The 22,520-nt window shown below is 32.1% G+C and overlaps 5 protein-coding genes across 7 annotated transcripts; 1 reads left to right on the forward strand and 4 right to left on the reverse strand.

The window, feature by feature from the left end:
* Nucleotides 1–7,509: 7,509 nt before the first annotated feature.
* On the forward strand, nt 7,510–8,305 carry LOC103489067 (auxin-responsive protein SAUR71-like). The gene has a single exon (XM_008448071.3). It carries the CDS (start codon nt 7,612–7,614, stop codon nt 8,092–8,094), a length of 483 nt encoding a protein of 160 aa, XP_008446293.1. The 5' UTR covers nt 7,510–7,611; the 3' UTR covers nt 8,095–8,305.
* Nucleotides 8,306–10,671: 2,366 nt separating this feature from the next.
* On the reverse strand, nt 10,672–12,559 carry LOC103489056 (11-beta-hydroxysteroid dehydrogenase A-like). The gene is made up of 6 exons (XM_008448061.2): nt 12,377–12,559; nt 12,098–12,290; nt 11,807–11,892; nt 11,556–11,687; nt 11,197–11,361; nt 10,672–11,107 (listed from the first exon to the last, which is right to left on the reverse strand). The coding sequence occupies exons 1-6, from the start codon at nt 12,557–12,559 to the stop codon at nt 10,808–10,810; spliced, it is 1,059 nt and encodes a 352-aa protein (XP_008446283.1). The 3' UTR covers nt 10,672–10,807.
* On the reverse strand, nt 12,523–14,420 carry LOC103489048 (11-beta-hydroxysteroid dehydrogenase A-like). 2 transcript variants are annotated; one of them, XM_051080104.1, is made up of 5 exons: nt 14,192–14,420; nt 13,901–14,093; nt 13,575–13,654; nt 13,356–13,487; nt 12,523–13,271 (listed from the first exon to the last, which is right to left on the reverse strand). In XM_051080104.1, exons 1-5 carry the CDS (start codon nt 14,372–14,374, stop codon nt 12,810–12,812), a joined length of 1,050 nt encoding a protein of 349 aa, XP_050936061.1. In that variant the 5' UTR covers nt 14,375–14,420; the 3' UTR covers nt 12,523–12,809. The 2 variants fall into 2 exon arrangements, with proteins under 2 accessions (XP_050936061.1, XP_008446273.2); XM_008448051.2 differs by having other exon boundaries at nt 13,569–13,654.
* Nucleotides 14,421–15,446: 1,026 nt separating this feature from the next.
* On the reverse strand, nt 15,447–17,115 carry LOC103489041 (11-beta-hydroxysteroid dehydrogenase A-like). Its single transcript, XM_008448037.3, has 6 exons — nt 16,895–17,115; nt 16,627–16,819; nt 16,456–16,541; nt 16,229–16,360; nt 15,981–16,145; nt 15,447–15,896 (listed from the first exon to the last, which is right to left on the reverse strand). The coding sequence occupies exons 1-6, from the start codon at nt 17,075–17,077 to the stop codon at nt 15,606–15,608; spliced, it is 1,050 nt and encodes a 349-aa protein (XP_008446259.1). The 5' UTR covers nt 17,078–17,115; the 3' UTR covers nt 15,447–15,605.
* Nucleotides 17,116–18,703: 1,588 nt separating this feature from the next.
* On the reverse strand, nt 18,704–20,861 carry LOC103484591 (11-beta-hydroxysteroid dehydrogenase A-like). 2 transcript variants are annotated; one of them, XM_008441742.3, is made up of 6 exons: nt 20,444–20,861; nt 19,851–20,043; nt 19,681–19,766; nt 19,471–19,602; nt 19,227–19,391; nt 18,704–19,150 (listed from the first exon to the last, which is right to left on the reverse strand). In XM_008441742.3, the coding sequence occupies exons 1-6, from the start codon at nt 20,624–20,626 to the stop codon at nt 18,860–18,862; spliced, it is 1,050 nt and encodes a 349-aa protein (XP_008439964.2). In that variant the 5' UTR covers nt 20,627–20,861; the 3' UTR covers nt 18,704–18,859. The 2 variants fall into 2 exon arrangements, with proteins under 2 accessions (XP_008439964.2, XP_016899107.2); XM_017043618.2 differs by having other exon boundaries at nt 19,681–20,043.
* Between the last annotated feature and the right edge of the window lie 1,659 nt (nt 20,862–22,520).

The raw sequence follows: 22,520 nt of genomic DNA on the forward strand, positions 1-22,520 counted from the left end.
TTTTGTGTTTTTTTTTTCTATTTTTTGAAGCAACTGCTTTATGTTTAATTTGGATGGGTATTGTGGTGTTCAATGGGGGAGTGGTACATTTTTATTTATTTTATATGTCGGAAAGAAGAGTAGTAGTTGAGTGTTTATTAAAGAATTATTAATAAGGTGAGTGATGAAAATAAATAATATCTTCACCCAAATATTTAAAACAGTTTTCTCTTTTCCATGGCTTAGAATTGTTCTTGTTCTTTTTAAAAAAAAAAAAATTAAAATAATTCTTTGGGGTTTCTTTTCGTTTTAAGGTAACACTTCTTGCCGATAAGGATTCCAGCAGAATATAGACTTATGGTGGTGTGGTTGTTGGAATGAAGGTACCTTGGTCATGGATGCCGATTCTTTCTTGCCCATTTTCTTCTCCTCTTTGTGCATGCCAAGAAGCTTGTGCTATGCTTGAAGGATTATGGTATGCTATGCTTTTTGTTGTCAAGGTGATAAGACTGATTCTTTTGTATTGTTACTTTACGTGTTGATCGATGGGACTAAAAACACTTTGAGCATCTTTGTCTTGATCTCCTTCAACGTATTTAGCATGAAGTGGAGGCTTTTCATCAACTTACTTGTAGAACCCTTTTAAGTGTGTCGTTTACTTAAATGTCTAAATGCCTAGATTGGACGATTTTGATATACGGGATTTTATATATCTTCTAAGAGCTCGTAGAACAATTCTATTTTGTTTAAAAATAAAAACAACTAATCTGTTTTTAATCTTAATTTAAGCAAGAAACCAATTGCTTAAACATTTTATTATAAAAAATGTCATAGATAATTATTTTTCTTTAATTTTTTTAGATTGAAAAAGTATATATGCTTAATTATTCACTCTTTTGTTATGCTCTTTTCATCTTTTTTTTTTTTTAAGTATTTTTGAATTCTAATTAAGTCTTTCAAAAATTAAAACCACTTCTTTTTTCCATATATATATATAATCAAAAAGTACATATTTTCATTAATATTTATCAACCGTACTTTCCGTTCAAGTTTGAAACATAACATTCAGTGATAAAACCATAGATAAAAGGTAATAGAAACTAAATTAATGGGCATCAAATTGTCTTTAGTATATTCACAAAACCTATGAACTCAAATTGGAAGCAAAAAATTAAGATATGATAGGAAGATATATTATTTTTTGGAAAAGATATAAAGTTAATTAATCAACGTAGCAATTCTAAATATTGGGCCACTCAAATGGGAAATTCTTAATTGGGCCATCAGCAGTCCACACCCATCCTAACTTCATAATTCACTTGCAATATCCTATAACAACGTCACCCACGAGATAGATGCATGTCGTGCAACCTAACAACATTCCCACGAACCAACACAAAAGTCTTTTTAGTCTTTGTCCTCGTACATCGTAAGTTTTTATGTTATCGAAAGGGAAGGTGTACATTGTTTGTATATGTATTAACTCTTAATTTTTTCAAAAAAATCTTTCTTAAATCTTGTTTTCATATCCTCGTAATCTCTCTTATTCAGATGTGATATCGGTTCATTCATGTCTCTCTTCTAAACTCACGACGCTACATTATCATAAGACAATAAACTGAAAACATAGCATTACTTATTCTCTTTCAAGAGTTTTTATTTCTAATTTTTTTTTATCAAAAATCAAATCCATTTATTATTCTCAATTTTTATGGTTTTATATTTCTTAAATAATAAATTTGATTTTTCAAGCAAAATTCTATAAACACTTCTTTTTCTTTACAAACTACTTATACAAACATTTTAAAATGAAAAAAATATTTAAGAAGTTGAGATTTTAGATGAAGGTTTCAACTCTTGTGAAATTTGAACCTATGTGACTCTACAAATTTCTAACATTAGCGTAATTGGTAGAATTTTAATGCTTTAGTACGTAGATGTTATATGTAGGAGGTTGAACCTATCTTTTTACTTTCTCTACACCAACTTTATTGCCTATTTACCCAACACTTCCTAGCTTTGTGCTCTATATATCTACAAAATAGATTTCTTTTCATAAATAGGCTAGGATGTAATTGTTTTATATCATAAAGTTAATGAAACTCAAATTAAACCATATTGAGAAAATTCAAAATATCCTCCTATTTATGTTTTAATTCGATTCATCTTATTAAGAAACTACTTGAGTTACCATACTTAAATATCCATCTTTATTAACTTGGTTGCACAGATCTTTTATTCAATAATTAAATTTCATTTCAACATGTTCTTTGCTTTGATTGATAAGTTTCTTCTGGAGAATGGAGGATGAATCTTCGCTAGCTGTATGTCGCATTTGACTATTAAAGTGGCGGCCATCGGATAATATATACACCTTTTTCCAAGCTCTTAAATCTTTGAATATTATACAATAATTCTATCTCGAAAACTTAAAAGCCTATAAATTGATCATAGGCAGTTTGAAAGATTTTTAGTTACAATAAATTATGAACAACGACAACAAAAAAGAAAAATTGAAAGAAAAAAATGATTGATGGTTATTTATTATATCTTACACAAGAGCTTGAGTTGTGTATTAATGATTGTTGGAGTAAACATTTGAAATTTGACTTTTTGTTCCAACAAAAGCGAGATAGAAAGAGATAGAGATATGTAAGGCAAATGGATGCTAAGCTACTTCATAAGATGACATAATCATATATATGTTATGTATATATCCATCTCATAACTTCGCCAAAAGTCTTACACCTCTTTTGAATTTTGGAGTTAGGATCAAGAGTTGCATATTACTACATCAACTTTTCATACTTAGATCAAAATTTGAAAATCATCTCCTTAAGTTAGTTTAATAATAATAATTATTATTATTATTATTACTATTTTATTTATTATTTTTATTAATTCATGTTACGTATACCAATTGAACTACATTTCGTAGGTGATCCTAGATATACTTTTACTATGTTAACTTTCATTTCAACTTTAAATCTTTTCAACATATGTTAACTTTAAATATACTTTTGCTATGTTATTACATCATATTTATATAATAATCCTAGGATTATTAGTGTTATGATAATATTTGTTTAGGGGAAAGGTTATTATTGGTAGTGTTATGGTAATATATGTTTGGGGGAAAGAATATGAAAGGTAGTGTTATGATAGTATATGTTTGGGAGAGAAATTATAATAGTAGTGTTATAATAATATGTGTTTGGAGGAAGTGTTTATGATTGTAGTAATTTAAAAAACAATAATAGAATTTAAATTGGGTTATTTGGGATTGTAAGAAAATAAAAGAGATGATAAAGATAGAGTTATTTATGGATTAGGATAACTCTAATCCTTGGGCTAAACACAGTTTAGATCAATTTCCTAGTCCTTTTTCCCCTAAAACCCCATCCCAAATATACCTTTGTGTGTATCATAATACAAATAAACCATATAGTAGGCTATCTTGATCTATCACGGTTCATCAAATTAAGATAGATTGAGAAATTTTATTATAATTAATTTTTAAATATTTTATTTCATTTTAGTACGTTTAATTTTTTTTAGAAACTAATAACTAATTTATATAATTTTTTAAAATATGAATATGAATATAAGATTTATTAATTAAATTTCTACCAAAAGGGGTTCTATAATAAGGTCTAATTTTTAAAAAATTATTTAGAAAAAAAAAACATTGAAAAGAGAGGATAGCAAATCATAAGATCATTTCTTATTTGTTCATAATTAATTTTAAAAGAATGTGATAAGGCCAATTTGTAGTTTTCCAAATTTAGTTTTTGGATTCATGAAGTGTATATATTCATAATTCATTAAACTAATCAAGTAAAGTCCTATTATCACTCAAAAACTTTATACTTTTCAAAGGAGTATCAATGTACACACACATTATAAAACCTTTCTTTGTAGGTTTATTGCATTTTAAAATTGTTAAATTGCTACACGTTTGTGGTTCAAGACTTTATATTATTTAATATACAAAAATTTATGGAATATTTAAGAAAAATTGGGATGATCATAATCAAGAAAAATTGGGATGACCCATTTTCAACTCCATCTGTTTCTATATATATATATATATATATGATTGTCTAATGTGATGTTTATTTTAAACTATTTCTACATGTTTAATAAATTAAATCAAAAATGATAAAAGAAGATGGATGGTGTTTGAATTTCGCACGCGTTCTATATCATATCACGGGTACCTCATGGATTTGATATTCAACTTTGTATTTTTTGTATGATTTTACTTTTTGTGTTGACATGCATAAAAGATCCCGCATTAGCTTGTGGTACCAAACTTATCAAAAACAACAGTGTCTAAATTTAGTGCATCGAGTATATAGTTCAACTAAACACAAAGGTAAGATACTTATTTTCCGTTTGGAATAGTTGAATAAGACTATTTATAGTTCTCTTCCTCTAATGGTCTCACTTGTGATACTAATTTTAGCAATATCAAAGCGTAGTTTACAATGCTTGGTATGTTGCAAGGCATACGACGAAGCACAACTTGATTATTTTTTATCTGGTAAATATTTAATGGCTCGACCAAATCAGCTAGAACTTAAGACTCTAGACACCAACTTGTTTTCCATTTTGAGATGCGAAGTACTCTTTATGTTGCCCCTCGATTTTTGTTGAGTTTGAGACTGCATGTGAGCTTTTACATTTATTGGATAATCTTCAACAAAAGTGATACTATTATCTAAAAAGGAAAAACGAAAACAGTAACTAATGGACTTGATTTTTCTTTGAAAACAATTTTTTTTTTTTTGAAATCTAGAAATGGAAATTAAAGAAAAAAAAACCTAAAAATTTCCAACCACATCATTGGGTTTTTCTTATTTGGAAAGGTCAACCCATATATCCTCAACCTCAAATTGAAACAAAACCCTTCATGCTCAAGCTACTACAAACACACAAACATGCAGAATTGTCAATGCATGTCTTTTTTAGCAATGTGGGAAAATAGTATACTCTACCAACGTTGAATAGTAATTAATTTGACTACCTACAACACAAAAACAAAAAGTTATAATAATAATTCAAATCGTAAAATTACAAACTATTTTTCTAAAAAAAGCATTTCTTTACTTTAATATATATAGGGGGCACAAAATTACTTCAAGTATTCATTATCTTTGACATTTTGTTTGGTTTAGTTTGTGTTAAATGAAGACAAATAGTATTTAATTTTAAAAAATATAATAAGAATGTATTGATTTGAATACAAACAAAGAAAAGCTAATGATAATAATTTTTTTTTAAAAAAATACTAATAATATGCATGTGAAAGTTATGGGAGAGTGCATGTATAGGATTATTATTATAAATTAAAGTATATGATATTTGAATAATATAAATGCAAAAGGAAGAATATTTAAAACCTACTACCATCACTATATTTCAATGTGCCCCCCTATGTGCATCATCATCATCATATATATATATATATCAAACTGCCAAATATGACTTTTCAATTCCTTTCCCTTTTATTCATTCATTATTCTTTCTTTTTCTTAATTTAGCTTCCACCCATCTTCCTCCTCATACTCATCTTTCTTGTTTTTTTCTTTTTTATCGTTATTTTAATACACCAAGTAAATTTATCTAAAATTTTACTATATTTTATAAATATTTTAATTCACAAAACTATATTTAAAAACGTAAATTATTATTATTATTATTATTATTTTGTATGAACTATGAAGAATTCTATTTAATTTGAACCAAAACGTGCATTTTACTCTATATTAAATCTATATCTACTATCCGATCGATAGGATCATATATTCTTTATGTAATTATGTTTTCTTTCATTTTCTATTTTGTACCAACCAACTTGAGTGTTTAATTAAAAAAAGCGACTTTCCTCTTTTTGTTTTGAAGATTTATTTTAAATGATAAAATTATTTATATAATATAATAAAATACCATAGTCTATAAGTAATAGACCGTGGTACAATACTATCTAGGTCTAATTACAATACGGATATCGATTTATCACGATCTATCGATAATAACAAAAAAAATAATGTTTAGTTATATTTATATAAATTTGGTTCTTATTTTGCTATAATTGAAACCAATTTTTGAAAAATAAATTCAATATTTATTTAATTAAGCGCTTATATATATACAAACATTGAAAAAAATATGTGACCACACCAATAGATTTAGCATAGGGTTGGAAGTCTCGAACTCCTCTCAACTTTATGCTCTTTATATTACACACATATAAAATATTGAAATAGTATCAATTCTAGAAATTAGCTTTGTGGTAAAATTGTCTCCCATTTGATTTCTTCTAATCTAGATGTATCGTCACTATACGTAAGTCTATATTTGTGATAATTAGAATTTTAATTTCAATCACATGGGACATTAGATTTTAAAGTATGTTGTAATTTTTAGCTTCTAGAAAAAAAAAACTACTTGAATATGCTTATTGTTGAATAAGATTAGAAGAGATCAGCCAGACCTAAGCTAGGTTTGGATTGATGTGATTTGGGAGAAAAATATAAAAAAAGTAGAGCTGAGATTTATATTGAAATATAATGGATGGATTTTGATACATTCATTGTATTTTTTTTCATTATTATTATTGTTTTATTAACAAATTTCATCTAACCAAATGTATAGTTAGATCAATCAAACACAAAAGTGTTAATTTTGAAACTAAAAATTCACTCAAATTTATAAACACTTTTTAAAATATTTATAAAATCAATTATATGGTGCAATTTGAAATCACTTTCCATTGCCCATTCTCAATTGTTGATTGTCATTATGGAAATTTTTGTCCTTAGTTGGCTAAACTCTATATATAAAGAACGTTACATGCATAGAGTAATTTTATTTATTAATGCAAAATGGATCATATTCGAACTTATCTCGATGTATCACAGACAGAATATTTAAAACAAAAGAACAAATAATCAATTATTTATTTATTATGTAGCAAATTATAATTATATAATTGAATGAAATGACTTTTTTACCCCAAGAATACGAAAAGAGTAAAAATCCAAATTTTCCTCTTCCTTTTTTTTCCATGTTTTCTTTAAAACCATTTGTTTATGTTTTTGAGTGAAAAATAAAAGAAGAAGGAACATTCCAATGACAATCCAAATATCATGGGTAGTTGTTTTCTCTTTTTCTTTCCATCTTCCAACAATTATTATTATTAATACCTTTTTCTTAGCATTACATTTTGTCTACTCTCAACTTGTGGAGACAATGAGAGTTCGTTTATAGACAAAACTAAGTGGATTAACCATAATTTTGTCTTTTGTCAACACCCAACACCCTTCCCTTTAATTTATTTTACCTACATTATTAAATCCTTTCATAATTATTCAAAATAAACCAACTTCTCTCCGTTGACAAAAGAAAAAAAAATCCCACCTCAAAATTTCCATCATAAATAATGTAATCATCTGGAAATGGCTGCTTAAATTAAATATTAAAAATCAAAACTTTATCCTTTCCGTCCCTATATAAATCCAACCCTCTTTCCAACCTTTCTTTCGGACCAAAACAAACTAAAAAAATTCTCCCCTCCTTTAGTTTTCTCTTCTTTGCAAACTAGCCTTTGGGGATTTGATAATTTACATGGAGGGGATGAAGAAGAAGTGGAGTAAGTATATGGGTTTGAAGGGATTGGGTAGGAGCCGATCGGTGACCGGAGGAACGGCGGTCGGTATGTCGAAAAAGAGCAAATCTTGGAACAGTGGTTCGAAATATAAAACACCGGTGGCTCCGGACGGTTGTTTTGCGGTGTATGTGGGAGCGGAACGGCAACGGTTTGTTGTGAGAACGGAATTTGCGAACCATCCCTTGTTTCAGATGCTGCTAGAAGATGCCGAGGTGGAATATGGGTATAATAGTCAAGGCCCTATTTTGCTTCCTTGTGAAGTTGGGATGTTTTATAATGTGTTGGCGGAGATGGACGGCGGCGGCGATGGGCTTAGCAGCCGTTGGACGGGTGGAGAAAGCGGTTGTAGCCCACTTCGGCTGACTAGTTGCGGTAGTAGAAATGGCGTTGGGTATAGGGTGTTGAGTCCGTCATCGATGCTTAAATTAAATGGACTTTGACTCGGCACATAATTTCACAAATATATATATATTTATTTATTTATTTTTCTTATATATAGGGTAAGATTTCTTCTTTAATTCGTGTGTATTGAAATTAGGAAGAAATTTCTTATCACAAAAGAAGAATTAGAAAGAAATTAAGACTAGATGATTTGCGGTTGTAAATGGATGGAGGTTTCCAAGACATCAAAAACACACAAAATTAGAGTTCTCTTTTTTCTTTTTACTTCTCAATTACAAAAAAACTCAACATGAGAGCAATTACATAAACTAAAAAGGAGAAATCACCCTTAAGATTTAAATAATTAAAATCTAATATATGTACTTTATATTTTGAGTATCAAGAATAGTTGAGAATGGTAGAAAAGTCTACCTAGGTAGCTAGAAAATTTGATAAATATAGTATTCAGTTGATGAGTAATATAGTTTGGGGAAATATATGTTAGGACTGTTTCAAATAATGAGATGATAAAGTGGGAATGAATTATAGTGGTGATATATGATGATATCACAATTGTCAAAGGGTTTAATTATTTTTATAAAAAAAACAAAATGGATCACGAGTAGAATAAAAAGTCAGAAATTTTTTTTATAAAAAAAAGTGGTTAATATGCATTGAATTTTTGTTTTCCAAACTCAATAAACTATATTTGAAAGCAACTTATGCAAAATACTCATTACATATATATATACTAATAAGCCAATATAAAAATTGATATTGATGTATGGTTGATTGGTAAAGGAGTGAATACCAGGTAGGATGATCTTTTAACGAATATAGGAAAATATTTGTTTCCTATATTAAATTGGTTTAAGAAAAAAAATCATTTTATTCTTTTTAATGAAAACGATTCTAAAAATTTTAAAATCTATTTCTACAGCTTATCAAAACTCTATTTTTTCAAAATTAAGTACTTCAAAATTGTTTTTTCCCCTCTTTTTGGAATTTTCTAAGGTTTCATAAACCCTAAATTAGTATAGCATATCGAACATCAAACCATATAATCTATGTTCGCATGCATACTATAACATTGAATATTTGGGATAGACATATCTAACTAGAGATTTCGTGGTTACTAAGATACTCGTATATGTTAATTAAAGTCGTTTGAAATAAATTTTTGAAGTTAATTAAAGTGGGTTTAAATTCAATTTGGTAGTATGGTTTAAGAAAATAATAACATTCATTGCCTCTCGCATGCCGCATCACTAATTAGTGATATTAATTATAACTTTAAGTGCAAAGCCATCACCTAATCTATGGTGTTAATAATTAAAATGAAAAGGGTTAAAAAATATACTCACATGAAATCAGCTATTATTTTATATTTGTATGTCAACACAATCAATAATCATGTCGTATATGACTATGAGAGCTTTGGAATCCATGCGTCCTATATGTGATTGCATTTAATAAATTCATTAAATACTTTGAATTAATGATAAATAATTGAACAAAACACATAAACTTTTGTCCTTCTTCTAAAACCTCTCTTTGTATCTCAAATAAAATAATATACGAGGATGATATAATTTGTATACACCAAAACATACATTATTATAAATTTATAATTTGAAAATAGATGAATCTATGAAATAATAGAAAATATTTTTGATGTCAAGGTTAAAGATTGGAAACAATAAAATGGATAAGTTTCATATCAAGTTAAAGTATCAACGAGAGATTGACTTAAGGTTTAATTTACATTTTTCTCATCAAATTGATTAGAGTTTACTTTATTATGTTAAATATTTGGCAAGTAATTTTCAATTTACTCTCATGCATTCATGCATCTTTTATTAGCTTCAATTAATGAGCATATAAGTAAACTTATATTATTAAACAACATAAAAATCAACACACAGATATTTTGTAAACATAATTACAAACTAAACATACATAGAAAGAAACATTAAAATATTTCTCTACTCAATAATCTTTTATAATAAATTAGTCTATCTATAGCTATTAAATTAATATCAAAATTTTCTTGTGACGCAATAATTAATTTCAAATCATGTTTGAATTAACAAACATTGACTTTTTTTTTTTATATATTTTTTCCGAATGCTATATCAAGTAATTATGTATGTGTATGACTTTTAAAGTATAGGTTTCTATCACATTGTAAGTTGTGACAAGCAAGAAAAGAAAAGGGAAAGATAAGAATTAAAATGGGATTTTTGAAGTGTTTATTTGAGTAAATATTATTCATCGAACATTCACAAAATTTGAAGGCGTCATCTATGACTATTGACTATGAGCCATCTTCTTCCGCCGACGATATATGTATGAGCAAATCAATGAAAACGATAGCCTCCACAAATGGCCTCATCATCTCAAATGGACTTTGCCCATTTCGGTCCATACCCTGCTCCAAGCCCACTTTTCAAACATACATCCAATAATCTATATACGTCGAGAAAACAAATGTAAAATTCGATGCGACGAAGAAAGAAAATAAGGTTTTTCTTCTTGAATTAAGAAGGAAGATTCACCCCAAAATCTTATCTTTAATATATATAAGAAGAAAAATGATTTTAGAATTATAAAGTATATTAAATAATATATCAGTATAACCATCAAACATTAACAAAATTCATAGATGGAGTTTCAGTCATGAGATATTGAGTGTAAATCTCTTTTTACATATAAAACTGAACTGAAATTTTACAACACATCAACTTATGGGGTAATTGGGAGAAGTGGGAATCAGCTAGTTTTGAGGTCGGCCAAGTCCGGTGAACGAACAGAGTCCGGATAAAACCAACTCTTCAATCCACTGAGCTGAATCAGCCTTTTCCCAAAAGTATCTGTAGGAGAATCAGATGAACCACGCATGTTAATCAAGTAATTAAACCACTCTACTAACTCAGGCCACAACGTTTTATAGTAAAACGCCATTCTCATCCACCGTGGCTCCGTCGCATACCGGTCTCCCCTACACACACTCCTTAATATCCCCTTCACCGCATCGTCGATCGGCATAATCGGCATTGCACTCACTGTAGCCTGCAGGTTTATGTCAGGCACTTTTGATTATTTATTTTGTTTTTCTAAAAAGAGAATAAATGAGAGATCAGGTAAAATGATCAAGTTACGTCTCTGAGTTGTTGGTCCAGGTATAAACGGCCATCTTTGGATATGAATTTTCCCTGTGTCATCTCCGACTCAACCAGCCCGGGCGTGACGATGGTGATTCCGATGTCTCTTCCAACCTCCACTCTTAATGTCTCGTAGAAGCTTATCACTGCTGCTTTGCTAGACTTCAATATCCAAATTAAATAATAATAATTTAGTTAGCAAACATATATCAAAGTTGACATGAAATCAATAACTAAATTTTGTGTTACTCTTCTCTTAGTTAAAATAATCACAAATATGATTGGTTATAAATAGCTCACAGTGCTAAGCAAAGTTTATTTAGCTTTCTTATCTTTACAATTAGAATATATATTACGGTGTAGAAGCTGAGCCTGGGGGCAGGCAACCATGCAGCGGAAGAAGCGATTCCGATGATCTTCCCTCTGCTTTGCTTTAAGTGTGGAATCCCATAATAGCTACAATATACCATTCCCCAGAAGTTTACATCCTGCACATATATATAAACTTCATTTTTCAAATAATCCAATTAAAGTTTAAATTAAAAGTAGGTATAGATGATCAAAGAGGATTAATTAAGAAAGATTATGGAAAAACAAAGGTACGTACCATCACCGGGACAGCATTTTGGAGGTTGTCGTATTCTTCAAACAGGTTGACGCTTGATACTCCTGCGTTGTTCACCAGATGATCCACTGTTTTTTTTTTTTTTTCAAATTTAATTATTATATCATTAGTAAAATTCAAGAAAAATACATAGCTATCCAATCACAAATTACTACTCAGTTAGCATAATTTGTATATTATCAATTTTGAGACGAGTTGATGAATCTAACAAAAAACAAAAAATGAAAATTGAATGTTAAAAGAAAATGGATGGAATGATAAAGGGGACGTTACGTCGGCGGAAGTGGGTGACGGTGGTTTGGATACACCGTTTACAGTCTTCAATCTTGGAAATATCCGCCGGAATCACGAGAGCATAAGGTGACCCTAAATACTGAGCCACAGCGGCCACTTCCCGGAGCCGGTTCTCTCTTCTGGCGACCAACGCCAAATAAGCTCCTCGCTTAGCATATTCGTACGCCAGATGCTTCAAAATTAAAAGTCAACACAAATTAAAACCAAATATAAGAGTTAGTGCAATTTTAATTTTGATTTTTTTTTTTGAAATAAAACCTCGCCGATGCCGGAGGATGCTCCGGTGATGAGAACAACTTTTCCGGCGACATCTTCGCTGAAAATAGACCTAATTATGGATGAGAGAGATTTGAAAAACAAGTAAATTGGGAGAAAAAAGAAGAAAGATACTAGAGAAGTGGGTGGAAGTATAAGGTTTAAGAAATTATTGAGGGGATCCATAGAATTGTTGGATCATTTCATTACACATAACAGAGTTTGGAAGTTTGAAATTTAAATTTTAACCAAAGGAAGGAAAGAACAAAACGGATGAACACGTGTGCTAGCATGCATGCCTGAGAAGCAACACGTAACACTGCCACAAAACAAATATTCCACCTAAGATATATTCACTATTTGGATAACAAAAATAAAAATTCCTTCTAATCGCTCTCCAATTACAAAGTTAACCATAAAAACAAAGACAACAATACTAGTAGTATTCCTTTTCATATCCCAATTCCGAGCATCGCACCGAAGCTGGATAAATAAAGGGCTTCAATCCTGTAAACTCGAGTACCCTTTTCCCGAAACTCTCCGTCGGGGAACTTCCGGTCATAATAAACAAGTGATTCAACCACTCGACCATCTCCGGCAAAAACATCCTCCAGTAAAACGTCATCCTCATCCACGGCGGTTCCGTCACATACTCATCTCCCCTGCAGCCACCCTTCACAATGGCCTCCGCTGCACTGCCCACCGCCTCTATCGGCATTACACTCATTACCGCATCTCTCAATTCTTGATCCAGGTACATCTTCCCATCTTCAAACATGAATTTCCCCTGCGTCATCTCCGACTCCGTCAACCCCGGTGTCACAATCGTAATTCCGACATCTCTCCCAATTTCAACTCTCAATGTCTCGTAGAAACTTATCACTGCTGCTTTGCTTGCCTTTCCATTCAAAGTGTTTTATTTAATACAAAAAAATAGGATATACAACATAGAAGGCAAAACAGGGGAGGGGATTTTATTTACAGTGTAGAAGCTGAGGCGAGGGGTGGGTAGCCAGGCGGCGGAGGAAGCAATTCCGATGATTTTGCCTCTTGTTTGTTTGAGGTATGGAATGGCGTAATAAGTGCAATAAACCGTTCCCCAGAAGTCTGTGTCCTGTTTGAAGAACAAAGAACATTCATTTTCGTCACTATGCGGCTATTTTTGTTAAATCAATGAAATTTGATGTATATTCACCATTACTGATGCAACGTTTCTTGGGTCGTCATATTCTTCGAACAAGTTGATGCTGGTTATCCCCGCGTTGTTAACCAAGTGATCCACTATTTCAATGTAACAATGCAACAAACTTTATCATAGGGTGTCAAAATAAATCATCTAAAACAAACTCTTATTCTACATTCTCCATAAAAATTTCTATATCTCGAGACTACTGATTGACGTTTCCTCATCATGTTCGTTCATTAAGTTTTCGTTTTCCATTTTTAAGTACATTTTGGCCCCAAAAATGCAGACACACAAAAACAAATATTTAAGAGAAAATAAAAATGAGTTACAAAAGAACTTACAACGTCCGAAGTGAGCGAGAGTTGTTTGAACACACCGTTTACAATCATCAACGTCGGAGACGTCAGCATGAATAACAAGAGCAAAAGGTGAGCCCAAAATCTCAGCCACCTCCGCAACTTCCCGGAGACGGTTTTCTCTTCTGGCAACCAACGCTAAATAAGCTCCTCTTTTAGCGTACTCGTAAGCCACATGCTTCATATATACACATAAAAGTATATAATACTCGAAATTAACAAAAAAAGAAACCAAATTACTGATTAATTAAATAAATAAATGGTGGGGTTTTAAACCTCGCCGATGCCTGAGGATGCTCCGGTGATGAGAACAACTTTTCCGGCGACATCTTCGGCAAAAGTGGATCTTATTGGGAATAAAAGAAGCTTGAAGAAGAAATAAAGTGGGAAAATGTAGGAAAAGGCAGTTTGAGATATACGGTGAATTATGAGATTCAAGAAATTGTTGATGAGATCCATGGGATTCTTCGGATTCAGAAAGCTAAAAGAAAGTATGTAATTTGAGGGATCAGTTAATTAATTAAAACGATTTGAACACTTTACGTGGCATAGTTGCATGGCAAAGAAGCAACACCCGTATTATAAACTGCTGCACAAATTACTCTGCTCCACGTCACGCCCAAATCTCTTCGAACGAATATATTTAGTTGCTATGTAATGAATCCACCAATTACTCCATTAAAATTTATCTCTGCTTATGATTCAAACAGAAATATTTGAATGATTTGTTAGTGCTGTTTTTCAATATAAATACTTTAGGAGTTATAAAGAGGAGGTTACATAAAGATACTGAAACTAATCATTGTTGTTATTCTCAAAACTTGTCGTTATTATATATTTGAATTAAAGTAGACAACCAACACAAAACATTTTGAGGGTTTGTATATCTTTGAATTATCATTTTTACTCTTATTACAGTTCCTTTTTCTGATATATATATATAATAAATTTAGAGTTTATTTTTCAAACTAAATAATGATAGGAGTAGCTCATGCATATTTTAAAGATTACGATTGACTCCAACACAGATAGTTGTACGTGAAAGCAAGCCATGGAATTGATATATGATCCAGCAAAACTCCAAAGTTAACTAATAGTACAGAAAACTTGTGCTCAACCGAGTTTTATATAATTAAAAGATACGATTGTCTAGGAAAACTCATATAACATAAAAGATGGATTTTTTAAATAATTTTTATGTTAAAAAATGAACAATAAAAATATGGCCTAATTAAATAATAAAAGATTAATATAAAATATTTAGGATTACTTGCAAAAAGAAAAGGGGAAAAATAAATTACAAAAATTAGACTTGTAGCCTAGTTAGAAAAACAGTGGCAAAAAAAAGTCGATGATGTGAAACAGACGGGTGTAAGTTAATATGATTCTTCAAGTTGATATGAATAGTTGTTATTATATGTATTCATGGGTGCAAAATTTGCTAATTTGGTAACTCAAATTAAAATACATAAACCGTAATTGAATTTGCAAGTAACTATGAGGAAATCTCATAGTCAATTTACTCTAAAAGTTAAATAAAATCAGATAATTTCTTTATTCCATAGACAAAACAAAGTGTTTGAATATATGAAAGAAAAAGTAAGAGGAAGCTGAGAGATATTGCAAAGAAGTAAAAACACACAAAACACACAAAATAAAGACCAAATGCTGCTTCATGCATGAAATTTGATCAATCGCCCTTCAGCTCCGAAGATCGAATCGAAGACGGATACAGCAGATACTTCCCACCCGTATAATCCAACGTTTGCTTGCTCAGGGCGTCGGATTCCGAACCTCCCGCCGCCGGCATCGTCATTATCCGGTAGCACCACTCAACCAACTCCGGGCAAAACGCCTTCCAGTAATACAACACTTTGTACCACGACGGCTCCGTCACGTACCTATATCCTCTGCATACCCCTCTCACCACCCCCTTAGCGCATTCCTCCGCCGTCTCCACCGGTACAATTCCGATCAATGCCTGTCACCATTTTATTTCTACCTTCAATTTATATGATTCTAAACCGTAAATCAATTTTGAAAAGGGGTTGAGAAATTTGCTTACATCCCTCATGTCCTGACGAAGTTCAACTTTCCCGAAAGCGTTCAAAGCTTTTCCTTGAGTCAATTCCGATTCAACGAAACCCGGAGTTACGATCGTCACACCGATATCCGGTGCCAGCTCCACTCTCAGTGTCTCAAACATACTCTTAATCGCCGCCTTGCTCGACTGCCATTTTTCAATTTTCCCAAATCTCATTTAGACAAAAACAAACCCACAATATCTCAATATTTCTAAATTTACAAGCATACATTGTAGATACTCATTCTCGGCGCCGGTAGCCAGGCTGGAGGAGCCGACAACGCCACGATCTGCCCTCTGCTTATTCTCAAATAAGGAATTGCTAAATGGGTCAAGTATATTGCTCCCCAGTAATTTATATCCTGCAGTTTTCCCCAAATTAATCCTTAGATCCCAAAACCCAATTTTTTTTTTTTTCAATTTTTAGTTTTAAGAGCATCCAGTTAATTGTTATTACCATTACTTGCTTGAACGCAGTGATATCGGCTATGTCTTCAAACAACACCAAATGGGTTATCGCCGCATTGTTCACCAAATGATCCACTGCATTTGCATTACAAAATCATTGGCAAAAAACTACTCTGTTTTTGGTTGTCTAAATTGAAATTTGGAAAATTTATGCTCTTACATCTCCTAAAGTGATTCATTGTCTCGTTAATGACTCGTCGGCAATCTTCAAACTTGGAAACATCTGCTTTAATGGTGATTACGTTTGGTGATCCATAATACCGAGCGATATCTGCAACTTCTTCAAGTAAATTCTGTCGTCTTGCTACAAGTACTAAGCAAGCTCCTCGTTTTGCATACTCGTACGCCAAATGCTGCAACAATAATAATAAAAATAATAATTAATTCCCATTATTAGTCGTCTCCCTCAATTTGAATAGATGGATTACCTCGCCGATACCGGAGGAAGCGCCGGTGATGAGAACGACTTTTCCATTGACATCTTCAGTGAAGAGAACACAAAATAAAGAGAGGAAGGATTTGAGAGCTTGATAAGGCGGAAGTAAAAGGAAAAGGGTGATAAAAGTAAAGGGTGGAGAGACTAAATTAAGAAAGCTGTGAATAAGATTCATAGCTGCCTAATTAAAAATCCTCTGTGAGCATACACAATCTGAAAAGAGGAAAAATAATTGAAGGAGATTATATAGGGGAAGTAAGCAAGCAGAATGTAGAAGAAGAAGGTGGTGTCAAATTTTGAAATGCATGAATAGTGATACGTGCTGATAAACTATCCAAAGGTGACAAATACTCACCTTTGCTACTTGAATTTGTCTTCAATTTGGGGAGATGAGGATGATAATGTTTTCAGAAATTGTTTTACACGATCCATGTTGATCTCGAAAGAAGGTTTGTGTAGGTGCTACCATTGACACGATTCATTGAAGATGGTTATGTAAACCACAGCTGGTAGGAAAAAGGCAGAGTGTTGAGATGAAAATGAATCGGTGGTTTGGAAGGGGGAGAGTGGGGTTAATGAAAATGAGATGAGAGGAGGGAAAAAACAGAATAGGCTATAAACCTAATTATGTTTTCTAAAGTTCAAAAGACGAGGCAATCTGTATGGTTTACATGTGGATTTTGAAATTGGACGAATGCTATTAACTTTTTCCTGCACCATCTTTATGTTTTCATATCTTATATGGCTTTGTAAGGGACCTAAAACTTGAGTTACTCGTTTTCGGATAAAATTACTAAAGTAGAATTTTTGGCATGAAAAGATATTTTGTTGTCCCGCTATTTAGCTCTCTTTCGACCTCCTTTTTCCTGTTCTCACTCGATAAGTTCTGGTCTTCTTTCTCTTTCTTGCTCTCTCCCTCTCCCTCTTGGTCTTCTCTCTCATTCATTCTCGGTTTCCTCTCTTTCGTTGCTCTCGTTCACTTGCTTCACTGTATGGCGCTTCGATAGTTAGCATTGACACCTCTATAATGTCTTGACGGTCAACAATAAAGGAGAAAAGGAAAATGGAGAAGGACCAATGGAAAAGAAGAGGAGGCAGAGTAAAAAGTAAAAATAACTTGATTTTGTAACCTTGACCACTAAGAGGTGATAATGTATGTGTTAATTTTTTAACTTTGTCCAGTGATTATATAAGCAAGTGAGAAAAATTCTTTAAGTGGATTAAGGACCATTTTTAAGGTTTGAGGTTCTATCTTACAATTATCCTTGAATAGATATGTCCATTATATTATAAAATAATTAACAGAAAATGAATATAGTGAGAAAGAAAACAAATGTTGCTATAGTAAATTTGATAAAAGGAAAATTGCTCAAAATAACTTGAAACCCAAGAACTTCCATGCAAATTAACCCTTCTTTAATTACATGTTTTTATATATATATATATTTTAGGAGAATACTTTTTGCTCTTATTTTAACAAAAGCATGAAAAATCCATATATCGAATTTTACTAGATGACTATACGTTTTCATGTTCTATGTTTTGTGATTCACAATTGAAGCAAAAAATATTAGAAAAAGAGTTGGGAGGAAGAAAAGTTGGAAACCATCTTCTATACATATATTACCTCTAGATATCCCATTTCTTGATGCCATCTTATAAAACGTTGCCAAAGACAAATTTCATTTCCAAGCCTAGTTAGCAGATGATCTTACAAAACTCGTCGTCGCTTCAATCCTATTGCATACTTTTTTAATACTTTTCCCGATGGTTTTTTAGTCAGAAAGGTTGTAATTCATACACACACATATATATCATTTATCATTTATTCGTTGCTAGATGGAAGAACTACACCAAAGTAGTCTAAAAAACAGAGCAATCCCAAGCTGAAAGACATACATACATATATACAAAAAAGATCGAAAGACCAAAACTTTTGTACGAGATTCTTGCAAAACTAGTCGTCCTCGATTTCAACAGAATGTATGGAAGGTGGGTACATTACATTCTTGGCTCCGGTGGCATCCAGCATTTTCTTGTTCAGCGCCTCCGCGACAGAGGTTCCCGGCCTCGTATACACAAATATACGGTAAAACCACTCCAACACCTCCGGGCAAAACACCTTCATGTAATACACACTATTGTACCAAGATGGCTCCGTCAAGTACCGGTCACCACGACACACGCTCCTCACAATGGCCTTTGCACATGCCTCCACCGTCTCAACCGGAATCGCACCAATCAGAGCCTGCCATGAATGTCATGCCATCAATTATGGAAAGACAGAGAAACAGAGAAGAAGATATGAGAAATTATATGCTTACATCTCTAACATCTTGATGAACTTCGATTGTACCATGAGAATACAAGGCCTTTCCTTTAGTTAATTCAGACTCAACAAACCCAGGTGTTACAATTGTGATCCCAATATCGGGAGCTAATTCCACTCTCAATGTTTCAAACATGCTCTTAAGTGCAGCCTTTGTTGCCTAAGAAAAAAAACAGAGCATAAAACCAAATGAAACGAAATTTAAACCCATAAAACAGAGAGAGACGACAAGAACTTGCATTGTAAATGTTCATTCTTGGAGCCGGCAACCACGCCGCAGTTGAAGAAAGGACTACGATCTTCCCTCTGTTGTTCCTCAAATATGGAATCGCAAATTGGGTTGTGTAAACCGACCCCCAGTAATTCGTGTCCTGCACCAAGAGATTAAAAAATTATAATAAAGTTTTGAACTGCTCTTGAGATTTACTAATTTTGGTATTTGTTGTTACCATTATTTGATTGAAAGAAGTTATATCTTCGATTTCTTCGAACAGGGTCATGTTGGCGACGCCTGCATTGTTAACTAAATGATCCACTGCAGTCAAACACAAAATTGAAGTAAAGTTATGATGAATCCAATAGCAATGATGAATATTGAAACGTGGATTAATTGAGTTACGTCGGCCAAAGTGATTGATCGTTTCATCGATGATTCGTCGACAATCTTGAAGGTTGGAAACGTCGGCTGGAATGGTGATAATATCAGGGGAGCCATAGTAGCGAGCTATATCAGCAACTTCGTGAAGTGGCCTCTCTCGTCTATCTACAAGAGCTAATCGAGCTCCTCTCTGTGCGTACTGATATGCTAAATGCTGCATTTAATACAAAAGTATAAACACAAATCTCATCCTTACAAACTTTTGATTTTGTGTTAACTTTTCAAGGCAACAACCAACTAGAGCAGTTAACCAAAGGTTTTTATTATCTTTGTTATTGTTATTACTCATCATTGTTTGTTCGTAATAGTATATATTTTGGTTATTGAGATTTTCAAAAATACTTCCCACCTAGAAAATCATAACAATCAAATCTTAAAAACTTCTATTCCACAAGTCTTAATCTTGGGGCTCATTGTTATGTTAAATAGGTTGGAACACTATTTGGAATACTGTCTATTTGAAATCACTACTCAACTCAAAACCTTACACCAACATATCAATAGGTTAGTTATTATATTAAAACTTCACCAAAGGAAGAAGGGTTTTCAGTTACCTCGCCGATGCCGGAGGAAGCGCCGGTGATGAGAACTACTTTTCCGGCGACATCTTCGCTAAAAATACCTCTAACCAAATAAAGGAAATACTTAAAAACCACATACGGCGGCAAGAGGAATCCGAGAGAGACGAAAGTAATGGGTGGAGAAACTAAATTCAAGAAGCTATGAATCAACCCCATTTCTAATTTACTCTTCTTCCCGAAAACAGAGACAAAGTTCAGAACAAAATAACACAATTCAGTTCACTTTTAATCCTCTTATAACAAATCCAAAAAGGAAAAAGAGTCGTGGCATTTTCAAAACTGCATGAGCCGCACACGTGCCAACCAGAAATAACATTTTTTAAGAATTGCACTATTCATGTGTTTTCTTCCCCTGTTTTTACACGAGTCACTCAAAATTGGCTGTGTCTTTTTCATACTCGTCCTCGTTTTTCATTTATAAAGTTTGAAATATGAACAAATCATTACATAGTAAGGCAACGGAACGACTTCCATAGTTAAACAAAGAAGCTGATAAATTACAGAAGACTTAATAGTACTTCTTTCTATATCGTTTCTTCGTCGTCATCATATCACAACAATACACAACCATCATAGCTTCAATCTTCCGCTGCATATTAACTCTGGCAATAAAATCATCAGCCCTTTTACTCAATTCCTCCGAATTAACCGATTCAATCTCCCACTCATCCTCCTCATCAAAGCTCTCAGAAGCCCTCTTTTGATCCCCTTCACTAACCGAAGTCTCCAGAAAACTCCCACCGTAAAAACAAATATCAAAACCGAAAGGATCAGGAGTTGTTGACGAAAAAATCTTGGATTCTCCGATGAGAAGGACGACGATGAGATTGCCAAGGATGAAAACGAAAGTGGGTGTGGGAAAGTTTATTGGGTAATTGAAGGAATGAGAGAGAGATGAGAGAAAAAGAGAGAGAAGAGATGAAGAAGGGAGGAGAAGGGGAATAATCCATAAGAGAGTAGAAAACAGAGCTGTGAGAAAAGAGAGGAGGAGGATGTTGATGATTATATTATTTACAGGGGAATGGTTGGACTTTGAGGAAGATGATGAATCTATGAAGATGGAAGAGGCTTCCATATCTTGAGGGAAAATTGGGGAGGTCCTCCAATTTATATAATCCATCAATGCCAATGTGATACTGAGTGAAACTTTTAGGAAAACGAAGTTACGTAAAAGAAATAGATTTATATTTTAATGTATATGTCCCATTGATATGTTATACTTTAAGGAAGATATATATATATATACACACATATATTACTTTGTAAATTGGAGGTTTGAAGTGATAAGTTGTGATTATGTGTTAGAAAAAAGAGATGGATGCATTACTTTACCTAATTTCTTATAAGATATTGTAGAATATATATATATATATATCTTTTCCTCTTCCCTAAAGAATGAGTAATGGAAACCGATTGGCAACTAAAGATACTCATTCAACTTACACTAAATAAATGAGTTACTTTAAAATATAGAAAAGTAAATTGACCCGAAAAGGAGAAAGAATCATTTAAAATTAATATCATATCGCAAAACTACGAATACAAAAGAATTAATTAGGATGGATCAAGAGAAGAGATAATATGATCAAGTTGTCATTTTAACTTTACAAGTAAGCATTGCATGGTTTTAAAACTTTAAAAGAACCATATTGTACTGCTAAAGTCTTGTGTTATATTTTATGCAACATATAGTAAGGTACACTAGAGTTGACCTTAAAATTAATTAAAATTAGCTAAACAAAATTAAACTCATATATGATCGATCTTAACACCACAAACACACACAGGAGTGTCTGTTTGTCTTACACAAACCAACCCACAGAAGATGTATAAAAATGTAAGAAAGTAATATGTAAGAATGCTTATTAAGAAAACATTTTGTATTGCAGAAATAAAAGGAAAAGAAAAAAACTTTACAAATCAGATAATAACTTTATAAATGGAATGTTCGTTTGCATATTTAATTAAGTGATCCATCCATTAAGGAAAGAAGATAGCTTTATATTTATTTTATATGAATTAATAAAGATGCAACTTTGAGACACTTCCA

Source organism: Cucumis melo, chromosome 12 (assembly GCF_025177605.1).
Source record: "Cucumis melo cultivar AY chromosome 12, USDA_Cmelo_AY_1.0, whole genome shotgun sequence".
NCBI classification, from domain to species: domain Eukaryota; kingdom Viridiplantae; phylum Streptophyta; class Magnoliopsida; order Cucurbitales; family Cucurbitaceae; genus Cucumis; species Cucumis melo.

Excerpts from the sequence above, each read along its gene's own strand:
- LOC103489067 (XM_008448071.3), top strand. The coding sequence starts at position 7,612 with ATGGAGGGGATGAAGAAGAAGTGGAGTAAGTATATGGGTTTGAAGGGA.
- LOC103484591 (XM_017043618.2), bottom strand. The coding sequence starts at position 20,626 with ATGGGGTTGATTCATAGCTTCTTGAATTTAGTTTCTCCACCCATTACT. Across the intron at positions 20,044-20,443 it reads CTTCCTCCGGCATCGGCGAG|CATTTAGCATATCAGTACGC; the intron begins GTAACTGAAAAC and ends TATTAAATGCAG. Across the intron at positions 19,603-19,680 it reads CTTCTTTCAATCAAATAATG|GACACGAATTACTGGGGGTC; the intron begins GTAACAACAAAT and ends CTCTTGGTGCAG.
- LOC103489048 (XM_008448051.2), bottom strand. The coding sequence starts at position 14,374 with ATGGATCTCATCAACAATTTCTTGAATCTCATAATTCACCGTATATCT. Across the intron at positions 13,488-13,568 it reads GAAACGTTGCATCAGTAATG|GACACAGACTTCTGGGGAAC; the intron begins GTGAATATACAT and ends TTCTTCAAACAG. Across the intron at positions 13,272-13,355 it reads CTCGCCTCAGCTTCTACACT|GCAAGCAAAGCAGCAGTGAT; the intron begins GTAAATAAAATC and ends TTGAATGGAAAG.
- LOC103489056 (XM_008448061.2), bottom strand. The coding sequence starts at position 12,559 with ATGGATCCCCTCAATAATTTCTTAAACCTTATACTTCCACCCACTTCT. Across the intron at positions 12,291-12,376 it reads CATCCTCCGGCATCGGCGAG|CATCTGGCGTACGAATATGC; the intron begins GTTTTATTTCAA and ends TTAATTTTGAAG. Across the intron at positions 11,893-12,097 it reads CGTCACCCACTTCCGCCGAC|TGGATCATCTGGTGAACAAC; the intron begins GTAACGTCCCCT and ends AAAAAAAAACAG.
- LOC103489041 (XM_008448037.3), bottom strand. The coding sequence starts at position 17,077 with ATGAATCTTATTCACAGCTTTCTTAATTTAGTCTCTCCACCCTTTACT. Across the intron at positions 16,820-16,894 it reads CTTCCTCCGGTATCGGCGAG|CATTTGGCGTACGAGTATGC; the intron begins GTAATCCATCTA and ends TTATTGTTGCAG. Across the intron at positions 16,542-16,626 it reads AATGAATCACTTTAGGAGAT|TGGATCATTTGGTGAACAAT; the intron begins GTAAGAGCATAA and ends ATGCAAATGCAG.